The sequence below is a fragment of the Cheilinus undulatus genome, linkage group 15 (assembly GCF_018320785.1).
Source record: "Cheilinus undulatus linkage group 15, ASM1832078v1, whole genome shotgun sequence".
Lineage (NCBI taxonomy): Eukaryota > Metazoa > Chordata > Actinopteri > Labriformes > Labridae > Cheilinus > Cheilinus undulatus.
The window spans coordinates 29,227,938-29,243,027 of NC_054879.1; the positions used below are offsets into that span (position 1 = coordinate 29,227,938).

At 39.2% G+C, this 15,090-nt stretch overlaps 1 protein-coding gene across 1 annotated transcript in view; it reads left to right on the forward strand.

Moving 5' to 3' along the window:
- The first annotated feature begins 2,569 nt into the window (after nucleotides 1-2,569).
- adcy5 (adenylate cyclase 5) overlaps nucleotides 2,570-15,090 on the forward strand; it is a 117,781-nt gene continuing 105,260 nt past the window's right edge. The window contains exon 1 of the mRNA XM_041806900.1: nucleotides 2,570-4,966. Within this exon, the coding sequence (XP_041662834.1) occupies nucleotides 4,031-4,966 (936 nt within the window). The 5' untranslated portion in view covers nucleotides 2,570-4,030. The remainder of the gene's footprint in view (nucleotides 4,967-15,090) is intronic.

Consider the following 15,090-nt stretch of genomic DNA (forward strand, 5'->3'; position numbering starts at 1 on the left):
ATCAGGTTCTTGGTCACCTCTCTTACTAAGGTCCTTCTCCCCCAATTGCTCAGTTTGTCCAGACAACCAGCTCTTGGAAGGATCCTGGTTGTGCCAAACTTCTTCCATAGAAGTATTATGGAGGCTACTGTGCTCTTGGGAACCTTCAGTGCAGCAGATTTTTTTTTCAAATGATGTCCAATCAGTTTAATTTATCACAGATGGACTCCAGTCAGGGTGTAGAAACATCTCAGTGTTGATCCAGAGAAATGGGAGGCACCTGAGCTAAACCTGAGTTTTTACCAAAATGATGTCCACAAATCTACTGAAGGTTGCGTTTCTGCAGAACATACACTGGATCAGTTTCTGAACATTTGCTTTGACTGTGTGGTGGCAAGTTGTTGGGAATCATTAGTCAGAAGGAAATGGTGAAAGTCATTGAGAGAGGTATGGGGAAGTCATTTTTCATGTTATTTTGATGATTGACCACACGGACTGATTAAGGCCAAGCATGATCATTATTTCGTCAAAGGTTCTAAATTTGTTGGAAGTTTTCTTTTCCAAAATCCACACAAATTCCTTAAAACTTCAATGAAATGTGCTGAAAGTTCTGTAAAATTTCTTGAACATATTTTAAACACATTCCATAAAAAGTATCCCAGAATCTCTTCAAACACAACCCAAATGTTTCAAGGAGACTTTATCATAGCCCTTAACATTCCAATAACAATCATCCCCCACAGTCCATATCAATTCCTGAACATTTTCAAGCAGTTTTCCAAAGCAAACCCCCTCTTAAATCTACAATCAGTTCCTAAAAATTCCTAAAGATTTTATAAAAAATAACCAAAATGAAACAGCCAAACAAATTCCCTAAAATTTATGTAAAAATTTTGTGAAAACTTCAAAAGGCCAATCTAAAATTTTGTAAAAGAAAAATAAATAAGTAAATTTCCCAAAATTTCTAACAAATTCAAAGCAATTTGCCCCTAAAATTCAAATAATAATCCTAAAAATAACAAATACATTTCCCAAATTTTCATAAAAATGCCAAAAACTCCATACAAATTCACCTAAACATCCTAACACTCCAACCCCTCCACCAAAAATATATATGTGTCTCCCATAGTACAACTCTTACCCACAGCTTTCCGTACAAGCAACCCCAACTCTCTATGGTATGACTCTGAAAGTAGCATCACTCAGTCAGTCAGTCAGACACAGACAGAGCCATCTGTAGGGCTGACCTCAGCCAAAAATTGCACAAATATTCTAAGACTTCCATGAAAAATGAAAGAAAAATCCCCAAACATACAAAAAATCTCCTAACATTTCCAAAAGTTCTTTGAAAATTTCCCCTAAACATCCAAACAAATTCCCCCTAAAACTTCTGGTGAACACAAGAACAGTGTTTTTTTGTACAGTTTGCTGATAGTTCTGTTATTGTGAGTTTGTTGCACAGTGACGAGTCCAGCCATGGTCCCACTGTGGATGACTTTGTTACCTTGTGTGGTGATTCTTTCTTACAGCTTGATATTTCCTAGAAAATGGTCATAGATTTCAGAGCCCATGCTCCAAGTCATGACCCTACACTGATCAAAAAGCTGGCTGTTGAATGTGTGGAGAGCTATGGATAACAATGATTGACTCTAAACCGTGAGGCAGTCTGTAAAATGGCACGCCATCGTCTATTTTGTCTTTCACATTGATTAAACTGATGATTTTATTCTATCAGGCTTTTGTTGACTCTGTCCTGTCTTTTCCCTTGTTTCATGGTTTGGCAATTTATATGTTGAAAACAAAAATACTCTTAATTAAGTCATGAAGTGGGTGAGCAAGCTTATAAGTGAGCAACAACTCAACCCATCAGATCTTTATTCTTTACATGTGCAGCGTAAGGCCAGCTCCATTCTCCATGATTGTTCTCATCCTTTAAACGCAGAGTTTCAAACTCTTTGCTTTGGACGACGCTTTGTTGCTCCTAAAGAGAGAACTAAACACTACAGAAATACTTTTATACCTGCAGCTTTAAGACTCGAAAAAACTGGCACAAGATGATTCACTTTAACTTTAATGGAATGTGTGTTATAACAGGAAGCCTTAAAAAGCACTTTTTGATGATCATTTTAGAATGGATGTCTTCGAAAGCACTCTATCATGACTTGGTTTCAATCACCAATGATTGATTTTAACATTTTAATGTTAGTTTTTTGTCTGATTGTGTCTTGATTTTTGAGTGTTGTTTTTAGTCTCTGGGATGCTGAACTCCAGTCTGCACAACAGATTTACCTTTTGGGTACCATTTAAGAACCTTGAATCGCTCTGAAATATACAGGCTTTCCTCCCAATTTCCATAAAAATACTCAGGCATTTCCAAGCAAATTCACCCGAGGTAATCTCCTACTTTAAAAAATTATTAAAATCTTCCACAAAATCCACACTTAAAAAAAGGAAAATTCCATTAAAACATCCAAAGATGACAATTATTCAAAAACATCCCCTCAACATCCAACAAATTCCTTGAAATTTTCATAATAATCCAATGAAACAGAAACCCCACCCAATCCAAAAATTCCTGGGAAAAAAAGATAAGATAATGTTGAATTCCTCCAAACAAATTCCCATGAAAATACCCCAAAACAAATCCCTCCCAAAAATTCCAAGCAGGTTTCTTCAACTTTGCGGGACATTTGTCTGTAAAATGACAGCAGAAATGATTGCTGTGTTGTAGGAAAGCCCTTATGTAATGTCCTCATGTACATGCAGCTTCTCAGGAGGATAAAATAGAACCATCACAGCTCCAGGATCAGTGAAGGTGTTTGAGGGTGGGGGTGTGTATTCGTGGGGGTGTGTGACTGCCATCCAGCTGTGCGTACAGACCCGCCCATTCATCGAAAGCGCCCGTGTGGTCGCATAGCCCCTGTGACGCGGATTGACCAGCCTTTCCTCCAATGAAAACGAGTCAAAGCGTGACTCACCCTTCCCTTTATCCAATGGCAGCGCTGCAGAGAGGCGGCCTACAGGAAGCACACTTGGTTGAATGGATATTGAAGCAGCAATCAGCGGTAAATATGTTGTGATGCCACGCTCCAAACAGACACCGAGCGGATTGTACCGAGGCTACGGGAGCGCTCTGTGGCAATGGAGGGACACTCCATGACAAGATACCGAGCTTCTACCCTTCTGCTGCTGTGTCTGTGCGGATCGGTGTTTGTGCGCGCAGAGTGAAGCTGCAAATCAAATTAGGAGTCTCTCTCTAAGGGATTGGGCAGTGATGGACAGCTGTTGGACATCGATCTCTTGCAGAGGTTGACGCTAAATTGACTGTTCCTGCTTCATCATGGACCGAGGAGCTGCTTTTTGCTGCTGTCAGGCGAGGATGGTGAGGAGGAGAAGGAGCGGATGAGTTTGCCTCTGAGCGTGGATCGTGATGATGCTTTCTTGCCAAACGTGAGGCTCCCACAGCCGTACAGACTCCAACACAGGTGCATTGGGATAAAAAAAAAACTCAATCAACATGGGATTCCCCTTTTTCTTCTCTCTCTCCACCTCCATCGTTCCTGCCATTAAACATGTCCGCGGATGTAAGGGGCTTGCGGAGTAATTGATGATGTTGTGCTGTGATCTGTGGGGACTAACTGAGTTGTGTAATGGTTTTATATCATCTAGAGCGCGCGCTGCCGTGCAACCTCTCCATGGATTGCTGTTAATTGGGCCCAATGATGTAGAGCCAAGTCCACCTGGATTTAATATTCCCTCCTGTAGTGGTGAAACTGACTCCCTTTTGACTTTTACGCATGTTCGATTGTTTTTATTCCCAACGCTTTTCACCTCTCGTTGTTGTTGCTTTGGGTAATTTCATCTCTGAACATTCTTAAAGGGTGGATTCAAGTCGTAATAGTTTGTGTTTGTTAGATTTTAAGTGTCCATGATGGGGAATTCGACTCATAACCGAGATTTAATGAGCCCTAAGTAGTTTTGGGACGTCGTTTTTCAGTGGATTAAACTTCCCCTGCAGCGTTTTTTCTGTCCCTGCCTCCTGTTAACTACTATGTCCAGATCAAACAGTGTCAGCCCACCCGGAATCGGTGCGCCCGGGCTAAGGGGAGGGACCGAGCACAGATCAGCTTGGGGAGAGTCTGAGTCTGTGGCCAACGGGTGCCCATACTCAGCCAGATCCCCACGCAAGAAGCTGAGCCGGGCCAACAGTCGGTGGAGGGACGAGGATGATCAGGAGCACAGGCAGCCCGGTAGAGCCTCCACCACCGTCAGCAGGGTCAGCTTCAGGTCCAGGTCGGCTTGGCAGGACCATGGCGAGGAGAGCCGAGACAACAAACGCGCGTCCCCGAAGCGTCCAGACGGGGAGGTGAGACCCAAATCCGTGGAGCTGGGTCTGGACGATCGGAGAGCCAAGCCGAGGAGCGACGAAGAGGAGGTCATGCCCGAAGTGAACTTTTCTCTCGTGGCGTGCTGCACCAGCGTCATGCACATTTTCAAATCCAAGAAATTCCAATCGGAGAAGTTGGAACGGCTCTACCAGCGCTACTTTTTCCGCCTCAACCAGAGCAGTCTGACTATGCTCATGGCCGTGCTGGTGCTGGTCTTCACGGTCATGCTGGCCTTCCACTGCTCCGGTGGCACGGGGAGGCCGAACGTCACTTACGTGGTGGTGTTTTCCGTGGCTATCTTCCTCACGCTCGTGCTCATGGTGGTGTGCAACAGGAACGCGTTTCACCAGGACCATATGTGGATTGTATGCTATGTGGTCATCCTGGTGGTACTCGTGATCCAGGTGATCGGAGTGCTGCTCGTGCAGCCCAGAAGTGCCTCAGAAGGGATTTGGTGGACCGTGTTCTTCATCCATGTCATCTACACTCTGCTGCCAGTCAGGATGCGCGCGGCTGTCATCACTGGAGTTATTCTTTCTGCCATCCACGTGGCTGTTTCGTGGATGTTAAACGGCGTGGACAACTTTGTGTGGAAACAGGTAAGAAATGTGCTTTGATTAAACGTTAGATCCTGGCATGTACATGGAGCTGGGAATCACTCCCTCCACTGTGCGTAATAACGCACAGCAAAAGTGGAGTTTCCCCCTTTAAACTTTCTGCTGCTGCTACTTGTTTTTCCTTCCTGTAGATCAGGATATTAAGCAGCTGCGCTAATGAAAGTGTTAATAAGTAGCCTTATTAACAGAGTCTTTAGGAAGGCAATTAAGCAGTGCAGCGATGCAGATGGGAAAAAGTTTCTCATAGTTCACAGACTCTGGAGTATTGAAGATCCCTTTAGCAAGCCTAAACAGGACAGACAGTATTTGAATTTTAGAATCCGTGAGGGGAAAAAAAGGCAGAATTCTGAAAGTGAGTCAATAATGAAAGAAATTAAAAGTTTGTAAAGTTTAAATTACTAGATAAGTCTTTATAGATTAAAAAGTAATCAAAATATGAAAAAGCCATTTTTTACTAAAACTAAGAAATATTTCAGATTTTTTATAGATATAAATTCATAAGCATTAGTTAAATAGTAAGATAAAAAGCAAAAATTATGAACTGAAATTTGATAACTTTAATTTTTAATGTCCAAATTGTTGGATAAAATGTAGAATTTTTCATTTTAAAAGGTAAGATTAGTAAATAAGAAGCCAATTTTATAATAAATGAAGTCGTTATCATTGTTTTGAAACTTAGCCATCAGAAAAAAGTCAAAATCTTGACAGAAAAAGTCAAATTAGCATAAAACAGTCAAAGTTATGAGATATAGTCATAATGATAGAATGGGAAGTCTGAATTGTCCTATTTATAAGTTAAAAAGTGAAAGTTATTAGAAAAAGTAGATCTACTGAGTTAAAAAAGTCAAAATTTTGACATAAAGTCAAAATTTTTAGTGCCAATTTTTAGTTAAATGCCTAAAATTTTAGCATAAAAGTCAACGCCAGTAAACACAATTCACTATTAGTAGATAAAAAGCCATTATTATAAGTTTAAAAGTGAAAGTATCAGAGAAAGCGTACAATTTTAGTTAAAAAGTCAAACTTTTGACATAAAAAGTCAAAATTTAAAGGCCCTGGTGACAATTATTGGTTTGAAGTCTGAACTATAAGAAAAAAGTAGAAATTATTACATTAAAAAGTCAAAACTTGTAAATAGAAGTAACTATTGGTAGATTGAAGGGTATAATTGTAAGTTAAAAAGTAAAAGTCGAAAGTTGAAAGTTGAGACAGACAAAATTAGAAGATTAAAAAAGAAATCAAAGGCAGGAAATAAAATGGGTGATTTCTAGGGATGCATGATCTCTGAGTTTTGCAGATATTCCTAAGCCAGTTTTAGCTGATACTGACATCGATATACACATCTTTGCTTTTATTGTAAAGTACACCAAGCATATCCAGTGCAAAGCAAGGCTGAGTCAAGCAGAGCTGAGAAAGGAGCAGGGAGTAGACAGTCTCCTAATTGTTTTATGTTTTGGACTTTATTTAAAATGTTTAAGGTTCATGGTTGCATATATATGACTGATATGTATAATATATAGGCTGATATATGGGCAGATATTTTATCTGCTGATATAATGTTTGGCTGTATAGCTAAAATCTGCTGATAATGTCATGCTTCTCTAGAATTTTCTGTCTTAAAGTTCTGATCATGTGACATAAAGTGATTAGTAGTAGATAAAATGTCAAGTTAACTGACCAATTCAAGTAATTAGATAAAAAGTCTGTTATTAGCAGTCTAAAAAGTTCTAATTGTAACATACTAAGTCAAAACCAGTCCAGGGTGTACCCTGCATCTTGCCCTGTGACAACTGGATCTGATTCTAGCTGAATAATAAATGGCATAGATAATGGATGGATGGAAAAGTCAAAATTTGTGCGTTAAAACTCGTTTTCATTAGTTAAAAAGTCAAAGTTTTTAGAAAAAAGTCAACATTTTGAGATAAATAGTGCAAATTATTTGATGAAATGACAAAAAAATATCAAAATAAATAAAAAATTACTAGAAAAATAAAAAATGATGAGATTTAAAGTCAAAATTCTGAATTTAAAACATTTTTATGAGATTAAAATTGACATTTGTTTAATAAAAAAAAAGTCAAAGGTTTGAAATATTGAGTCATATCTATGGCTTTTGACCATTTCAGCTGTTTATCTCATGATTATTTGAAAAAAATTCAGATCTTACATCTTTTTTCTACTGGCAGAAATAGGCTTCTATACAGGAGCTTTGAACAGAATCAAAAACGGCACTATCTCCTCCACTTGATGCACGTTCAGTACTTCTCTTTTCAAGCTCTTTATGTGACATTTGAGCACAAGACTGCGCCAAAAAATGAAATCTGTTAGGAGAAGTCTGCAATATGATTCATCATTTCAAAACCAAACCAAGCACTAAAGATTCAGGATTTTGGAGAGTGATTTGAGGGGGATGTTGGATGCAGCCATAGAGACATGATGATGAAAGAGGGTTTTTGCAACTTGTTTCAAGTTTAAACCTTTCAGATGTGGTCTGATTTAGAATGCATGAAGCATAAAGAGGCCTTTTAAGTTGTTGGTTTTTGTCTGAAAGATGCTGTTCTAACTAAAGAGGTCTATGGCAAAGCGGAGGTTAGTTGCATGTTGGCTTATGAGAATTAAGTGAGGAGGAAGTTGAGCAAAACAGAAGGGAATTTGGGAGGAAGGGTAAAAATGCCCTCTAGAAGCCCCATCAGGTGGTAACATCTCCTGTGGAAGGTGGGACAGTTTTAGCACAAACCAGCTTTTTGTTCTGTTTTTATGGCCACTTCTATATTTGGATTCAGACCACACTGTTTCCACAAGCATAAAACACATTTACTGTCTATTTTAGAATCAGGATTTATTACCAATAGTTTATCTAAGATGAGAGGAATTTGTCTGTTTTGTTGCATCATATAAACAGTGAAATAGAATAAATTAGATAAAGATATTCAACAATAGTCCTCTTTCTATCAGGAAACTGAAATCCAATGAAAAAATATATATAATGTGAAAACTATGCTATAAAACATGCAAAGTTCCCTTTAATATTTCATTTTTAACTTGAGCTACTGATTTTTGGAAACACTCATCCATGGGGTGCACAGTAGCTGTAAGTTACCATGGAAACTGTATCAGCTGTCTTGTTGGTCCACAGGCCTGCAGACATCCACAGGTGCTGCTCCAGAGCAGTGATGCAGACTAGTTGGATTATCTTTTACATAAAAGTTAGGACGCTGTGTTAAATGTAAACAAAACCAGAATGCTGTTACCCCTCTTTGCGTTTTCCTTAGTTTGTGTTGTGTTATTTTGAATTTAACTCCCTTCCCCCTAAACATAACCCTTAGGTTGCTTACCCTAACCTCCTTAAAACAATAATATGATAATGTGTCACTCCTTGCCCCATGGTTAAGGTTGCCCCATTGTAGAGGTCTGGAGCTGAATGCCCCCCCCATAGAGGTCTGCAGCCAGATCCTCTTGTCACCATCTGACATTGAGGAACATTTCTTCTGAAGTTGTTCCACACTTTAAGGCACAGCCTTTCAGGTTTGTGAGCCTTGGTCCACCTTACCTCTGAGAGTCTCTGCCTCACCCAGTCATGTTACTGACCTGTTACCAGTTGACCAAATGAGTTGGAAATTGTTCCTCCAGCTGTTTTTCATCAGTACTTCTTACTTTTCCAGCCTTTTGTTGCCCTGTCCCTACTTTTCTGAGATGTGTTGCTGCCATCAAATTCAATATGACCTTATATTTTCCATCAAATAGTAAAATGTCTCAGTTTCAACATCTGATATGTTGTTTATGTTCTATTAGGAATGAAATATGGGTTTATGAAACTTGCAAATCATTGCTTTATTTTGTATTTGCATTATACACAGTGCCCCAACTTTTTTGGAATTGGGGTTGTATATTATGATATTCCTTCCATGTAATGAATCTGAGGATGCTTTAATGAAGTTCTTGCTTCAATTTGTGAGATTTTTCAGTCTCAAAATCTATCAAAGCAGCTTAAATAGCAGCTAATGATCTACAGCTCTCAGCCTTTTAAAGCTGACCTTAAAGCACACCTCTAACCACAGAAATGTTTCATATTAAGGACTTAGTTTTTATTATTAGCAGCTATAAAATGCATGAAATCCGAGCTGTTTTAGAGAACAAAAAAGGTGCTTGCTCTTGGCTTTGGAAGCACCCATCTCAGTTAGTTTATTCTCCCCTATCAGTACCTGTAATAAGCTTTCACTCCAAGGTTTTAGGGGATATTGTTTTAATGTGTTGCTGAGCTACATTTTCCTCATAAAATCTAAATGCCTCTGGTCATATTTTTACAACAGCTATATTACTCTGTTTCTCTCAGGCTGGTGGACTCAGTCTGTAATAAAAAGGTGCTCACACAAATGGGTTTAATTTTCCATCATTACTTAAAGGTACACTTAACTGCATTTTCTGCCTAGCTCTACTTAACAGGAAAATAAACTCTGTCATGTTTTTGTGTTGTTGTGTTTTAGCTTCTCAGTCCGGCTGCATTGTTTTGGGTGTTTACTCAATTAACTGGTTTTATCGAGACTAGTGCTGCTCATAAAGCCTTCGTCTAACACTGTAGCTCCTCTAGACTTAGTGTTTTATGAAGACGTCAGAGTGAGACGGTAGTTTCCCATTGTTCCTGTCTGTGTATCTAAGGAACTCCCTGAAATGAGATGATTCACCCTCTGTAGTGCCAAAAGTATCTGTGAATGCTGTCTGTGAAGTACCTTGAGTCCAATTAAGGACAGCCCACATCTAGTATGCATTAATATTTAAGCTAAAAGTCTACCTTAAACCAGAAAGCTCTCAGCTGGCCGAACCTCAGGACTATCTTATGGGGTGAAGTTTTTATAGAAAAAAGTCCTTGATTCAAAACAAGAAGTCACAGAGGTGGGTGTGCTGAGCACAGTGTCTAATCTCTACTCGATCTGGAAATACTTTGTGTGGCTGCAATGATACAGGGGGTAGGGGTATGCAGTTCTGTATTATGGAGTTGAGCTTAGGCAAACAGTGGCAGAGAATAATCATGGTCCAACACAAGGAGGCAGCAGAAAGTCATGAGTGAAATGCTGCAACAGAAGGGCAGGTTCAAGTAGTAGTTCCTGCTTCATTATTTAGCAGTCTTTTGCCCGAAACACACTGGCGCCACTTGACGTGTGTCCCAACACTCGCCCCCATTATTTCTATGCACAAACCTGCGCTTATGGCAGCCAACCTGACACACATGGATGTTCAGTGGAAATTATGGCAGTGTTCTACTTTCAGAGTAGCTGGCCGCAGCAGAGAACAGCGGTTTTGAACACCTCGGCTGCTGTAGTAGCAGCTCTGTTTGAGAGCACAGAGGAAGATATTTAGTGCCATCTTCCATGCTAGTTGTGTGATAAGTGAAAGGCTTTGGCCACCTGCAAAGTACCACTACTATTTTTGTTTCTTTGATTTGCTGGTAAGGCTAACTGAGCCGACTCTAGCTAGTGGTTACAAGCACTTGGCCCTGCAGTGGCTCATGGAGAGTTTGACTCAGGGAAGGGAAGGAACTAATTACATTCACTTAAATTACGGTAATTGAGTGGGTTTTTTGGGTACTTGTACTTTTCTTTGAGTACGTTTTGTAATCAGTACTTTTTCTTCATTAAGTTTTAACCAGAGTTACTGTACTTTTACTTGAGTGCACATTGAGAGAGAATGATTCCACATCACATCCCAAAGCAGTAAAAACTGGAGTGCTGATATCTCAGGGTTAAACATTTCAGAGTTGATTTTTACCTCCCAAAGTGTAATTTTAACTCTATTTGGAGTGACATGGTCTTCAGTGTTGAAGTTATTTGACAGTTTTGATCCATCTGTGTTAGTTCAACTCTGTAGAGTCAACTGATTTTAAATCTGGGGTGTGAGTTGGTAAAATTTCCCATCATGCCCTTGAACAGAGTGTTTAGATATGTTTGGATGTTGTCTGTTGTACAGTGATCCCTTATGGGAATCTTTTGCTCGTGTTTCTTGTGGATTTTTATTGGTTTTAGATGTGGGACATGTTTGCACCATGAGTGAAGTTGTCCAGTGACTTTAGGTGGTTCTAAGGATGCATAGTCCATATTCTTCATCAATTTGAACTTCTTTGCTATGACGTTGACTCTGCTTTATTCTTGCTAGAGTATACCCACCTTACCACAGATTTTATAGTTACTGCAGCTATGTCACATTGTAAAATAATGAACACTTGAAAAGTGTAGTTTAACTATACGCATATGGGCTAGTACATACAGTACACTTCTAAAGCATTCAGTGGAACTCTGTATGATTTAAATTAACACTGTCAATTTGGTGTGTATTTGACTTTATTGTAGAGGTCTGACTTTACCTGACCAACCTGTTTGGAGATCTATTCTCTTGTTCTTCTAGTCAGTAAGGAAAGATCCTATTTTCTGTAAAACTCCTCAGTATCTACTCAGTTCTCAGTACTTTGAGTAAACTTTAAATGAGAACTTTTTTACTTTTACTTGAGTGGATTTATAGACCAGTGCTTTTACTTTAACGTAAATCAGACTATAAAAAATAAGAATTTATCTGGCTTTGAAAACAGTTGAAAGTATTTCATGTAACGTAAGGACTCAACTAAGATAAATACAATATGTAAAATTATTTATGATTTATTTTATTACTTTATAATCGATGTACTCATTTCAGTGCAGAAATTCTTGTTGCTTTAAGAAGAGAAGAAAAAACTTCTAAATGTCATGTTTTTGAATGGTTCAGCCCTTTCTGATATGTTTCATGTAGTGAGAGAATCTAATTGCTGATTGGCTTAATGCACAGTGTCAAGTGACACATGTGTCACCATGTGCCAAGGTTGACTCTGGCTGCCCTCTCCCTCCTCTCCCTTCCTGTATTGTTGCACATCGGACCCCACTGTAAATCCTTAGCACCTTGCATGCCTTAAACTTATGCACATGGGTGTACACGGTTGAAATGTTGTGCTCTGGCTTGTGTCAACAGGCAAATCTGAAATTTGACTGAAAATGTCTTACAAACAGAAACCAGAGCACTTCACATTGTGGAGATCATGACCCCTGTGTACAGATCCTACATCTTCATGTGTTCTATATTCATATTCTACATCCTTATGTAGAATCTGTAAATGAGAGATTAATAGATGCTGTAAGGTGAGATCCGACCTTAGACAGAACACCATGGTTAAGCTGCAAACTTCTCAAAAACACAGCAAACGGTGATGAAAAGTCTTTCAGCCTTCAGAGATAAAACTACTTTTTCAATCATCAGAAAAAGATGTAGATGTATTTTTTCCCCTCATTTTGTTTCTTTAGGGTTCTTAAGTTTGGTTATCCAAGCATTACACAGTCTGATGGTTTAGTTTTTCTGTGTGAATGGCATGTGACCCTGCATCTATTTGTATTTTCTGCCGGAGCCATGTTGTCATTCGATGTGTTGATGTGAGTGTGTGGGAACGAGCTGCTGTATTTGTTGTTCTATGCTCACCATGCTGTTGTTTTTAGCATATCTGTTCTCCCCTGTTTAGATAGCACCCCGCTCGTCTCTCAACGCGACCACCGCTGTTTATATGAGATCCCAAGATAATGCCGTTTCTTATGCTTCAACTCAACTCAGAGAAATACGTTGAGTTCAAGTTTTTGGAAATGTGATGTCAGCATCTGCGGTGACCTTTGAGAATGCTATAACTGGTGTGAAAGTGTAAGATTTCTAATTTCTATTTACAAAAATAGCCCTACATGTATTTCAAGGATGGGTGAGTAGGAGACAAATCAATCCTTCTAAAGGTCACTAGCAAGCTGCTGTTAAAAGTCTTATCGAGATTGTTCCATGTCATCAAAATGCTTGATTTGCAAAAATTTGTTGTATATGATATAAATGCTAGTTAGCTAATGTTTTAGAATAGCAGCGACAACATTACATTGTTCTAACGTTACATCAAAAATTCCCAGTATTTAAGTTTTCTTTTACATTTGAGCATACGTACATATTCTATGTGATTGCCATTGGGTTGAATTACCAGTGTTCCTGTCAAGGTTGAATCCAAAGAAGGCTTTTTAAAATATTTGTTTGCCTTTATTTGGATCAGAAAGCTGAACAATGATGGGAAATACTGGGAGAGTTGGGGAAGACCTACAGCAAACAGTGCCAAGACCGTGAATCGATCCTGCGACCAGAGTGTTGAGGCATATAGATTTAGATTAGCATATTCTAAGATCATGCAAAACCATGTTTAATTTACTTTTGGTATGAAAGAAATGCATAGTTGTATTTTTTAGGGTTTTATCAGCAAAACACTCAAAATCAATGTTGACTTTTGATGGCAAGGTGTCTCTTCTTTTTCATGTGGGTCTTGGGTGTCTTAAGGCCGGCTCAGACCACACAAATTCAGCCAGATTCTGGGCCCCGGGCCCAAGGTTTGTCAAATAGTCTAGATAGTCTGGTTGTCAGTGAACGGGATATTAGTGTGTGGTTTACTGTGTTGGTCTTCTTGATTTACACCACACACTACTACGGGATGTCTTGCATTTTTAAAATCAGTTAATGCTCTAAAAATCTTCCAGTGTGTGTCAGGCTTCAAGTACGATAGGGTTAAGTGAAAGCAGGCTATTAGCAGCTGATACCCAGAGCAGTAAGATGAGAAGAAATGGTAGAAGGAGGGACATGAAACAGTCTTCATGCTTGAATTTACACTAAGCTTCATATCCTTATTCTTCCTTTGTGTTATCATCATGTCATGTTCATGTCGATATGACATGAAAATTCAATTTCAGGTGTGCTCATACAAAATAAGTGTGAAGTGAAGTGGCTGTGGTATTTGGAGGAGTGAAAAAAGTCATCAGATAACAGTGTTATGTTTGATGCTTGCTAAACTCACCTCTACTTTGTGACCTGCTTTGAGAATAAGACTTTATAGCTTAGTAGATTTTATGAGGACAGTCAGCGACTCAGGACTGATGCAGAACTTTTGTTCACCTGCGGCTGTTTTTGACCTTTTTCAGGGACCCAGAAAGGTTTTTAGGAGATCATGACCCATTATAGATGGATTTGCTGATTGAAAGGTCAAACAGTCTCCAGATGACCTGGGTAAACCAGGGCCATGAATGTTTCTGTAAACCTAAAGGTTACATACAGCAGCTGTTTCAACAACATTTAAGGTCTTAACTTTAGTGTAAGAAGTAATTTAAAGACATTTAAAACAATATTGGGATAACATAGATGTTTCTGTAACCTCAACTTGATGTGGGAGAATTTTTCTGCATATTTGAGCTAATGGGGCGGCAGTAGCTCAGTCTGAAAGGACTTGGGCTGGGAATCGGAAGGTTGCCGTCAAGTCCCGGTCGGACCATATGTGGACTTTGGCCTGGTAGCTGGAGAGGTGCCAGGTCACTTCCTGAGTACTGTCGAAGTGCCCTTGAGAAAGGCACTGAACCCCCAACAGCTCCAGGCAGTACTTTGAGAGACCATGAGTGCATGTCCATGAGGATCCTGTTTGCACATGTGTATTTGCATGTAATTCAGCCATGTTCAATAATAGACTGTAAAACTGTCAATTTCCCTTCAGGGATTAATAAAGTATGTCTTAAAAAATAAGACCTGGAGCTAATGCAACTGGAAGTCTTTATATTCAATGTTTGTTGTTAAAGTCAGTAGGTTGTGTGTGATTTCATATGTGATGATGTTTTGCAGGCGTCCTGGGATGACTGTTGTTTGTGTAATCCTGTTAAAACTTACAGTAAAACAACTTAATCTTCAGTCCCAGCACCCCTACCACTTCACCCTACCCCTATGTTCTCTGAATTCACAGCTCATTTCACTCCAAACTTTGGCCCCTATCCCTACCCCTACACCTTTACGAGGTCCTCCTTTTAGCCTTAAACAGAGTTACAGCAGATAGTGATGACACCTCCTTCTGTAAAATGGGAATACCCTTTAAGTTCCTGATGGATTATCATCAATAGTTGACGACATTTACAAAAATGAACATGCAGATTGTTCAAAGTAAAGGTAGCACAATGCATCAAAATAATAACACGTTAAGATATGCGATGGTTGTTCAGCTTTAAGCCCATAACTACTTACATTTGTAAACTTTTTTGATG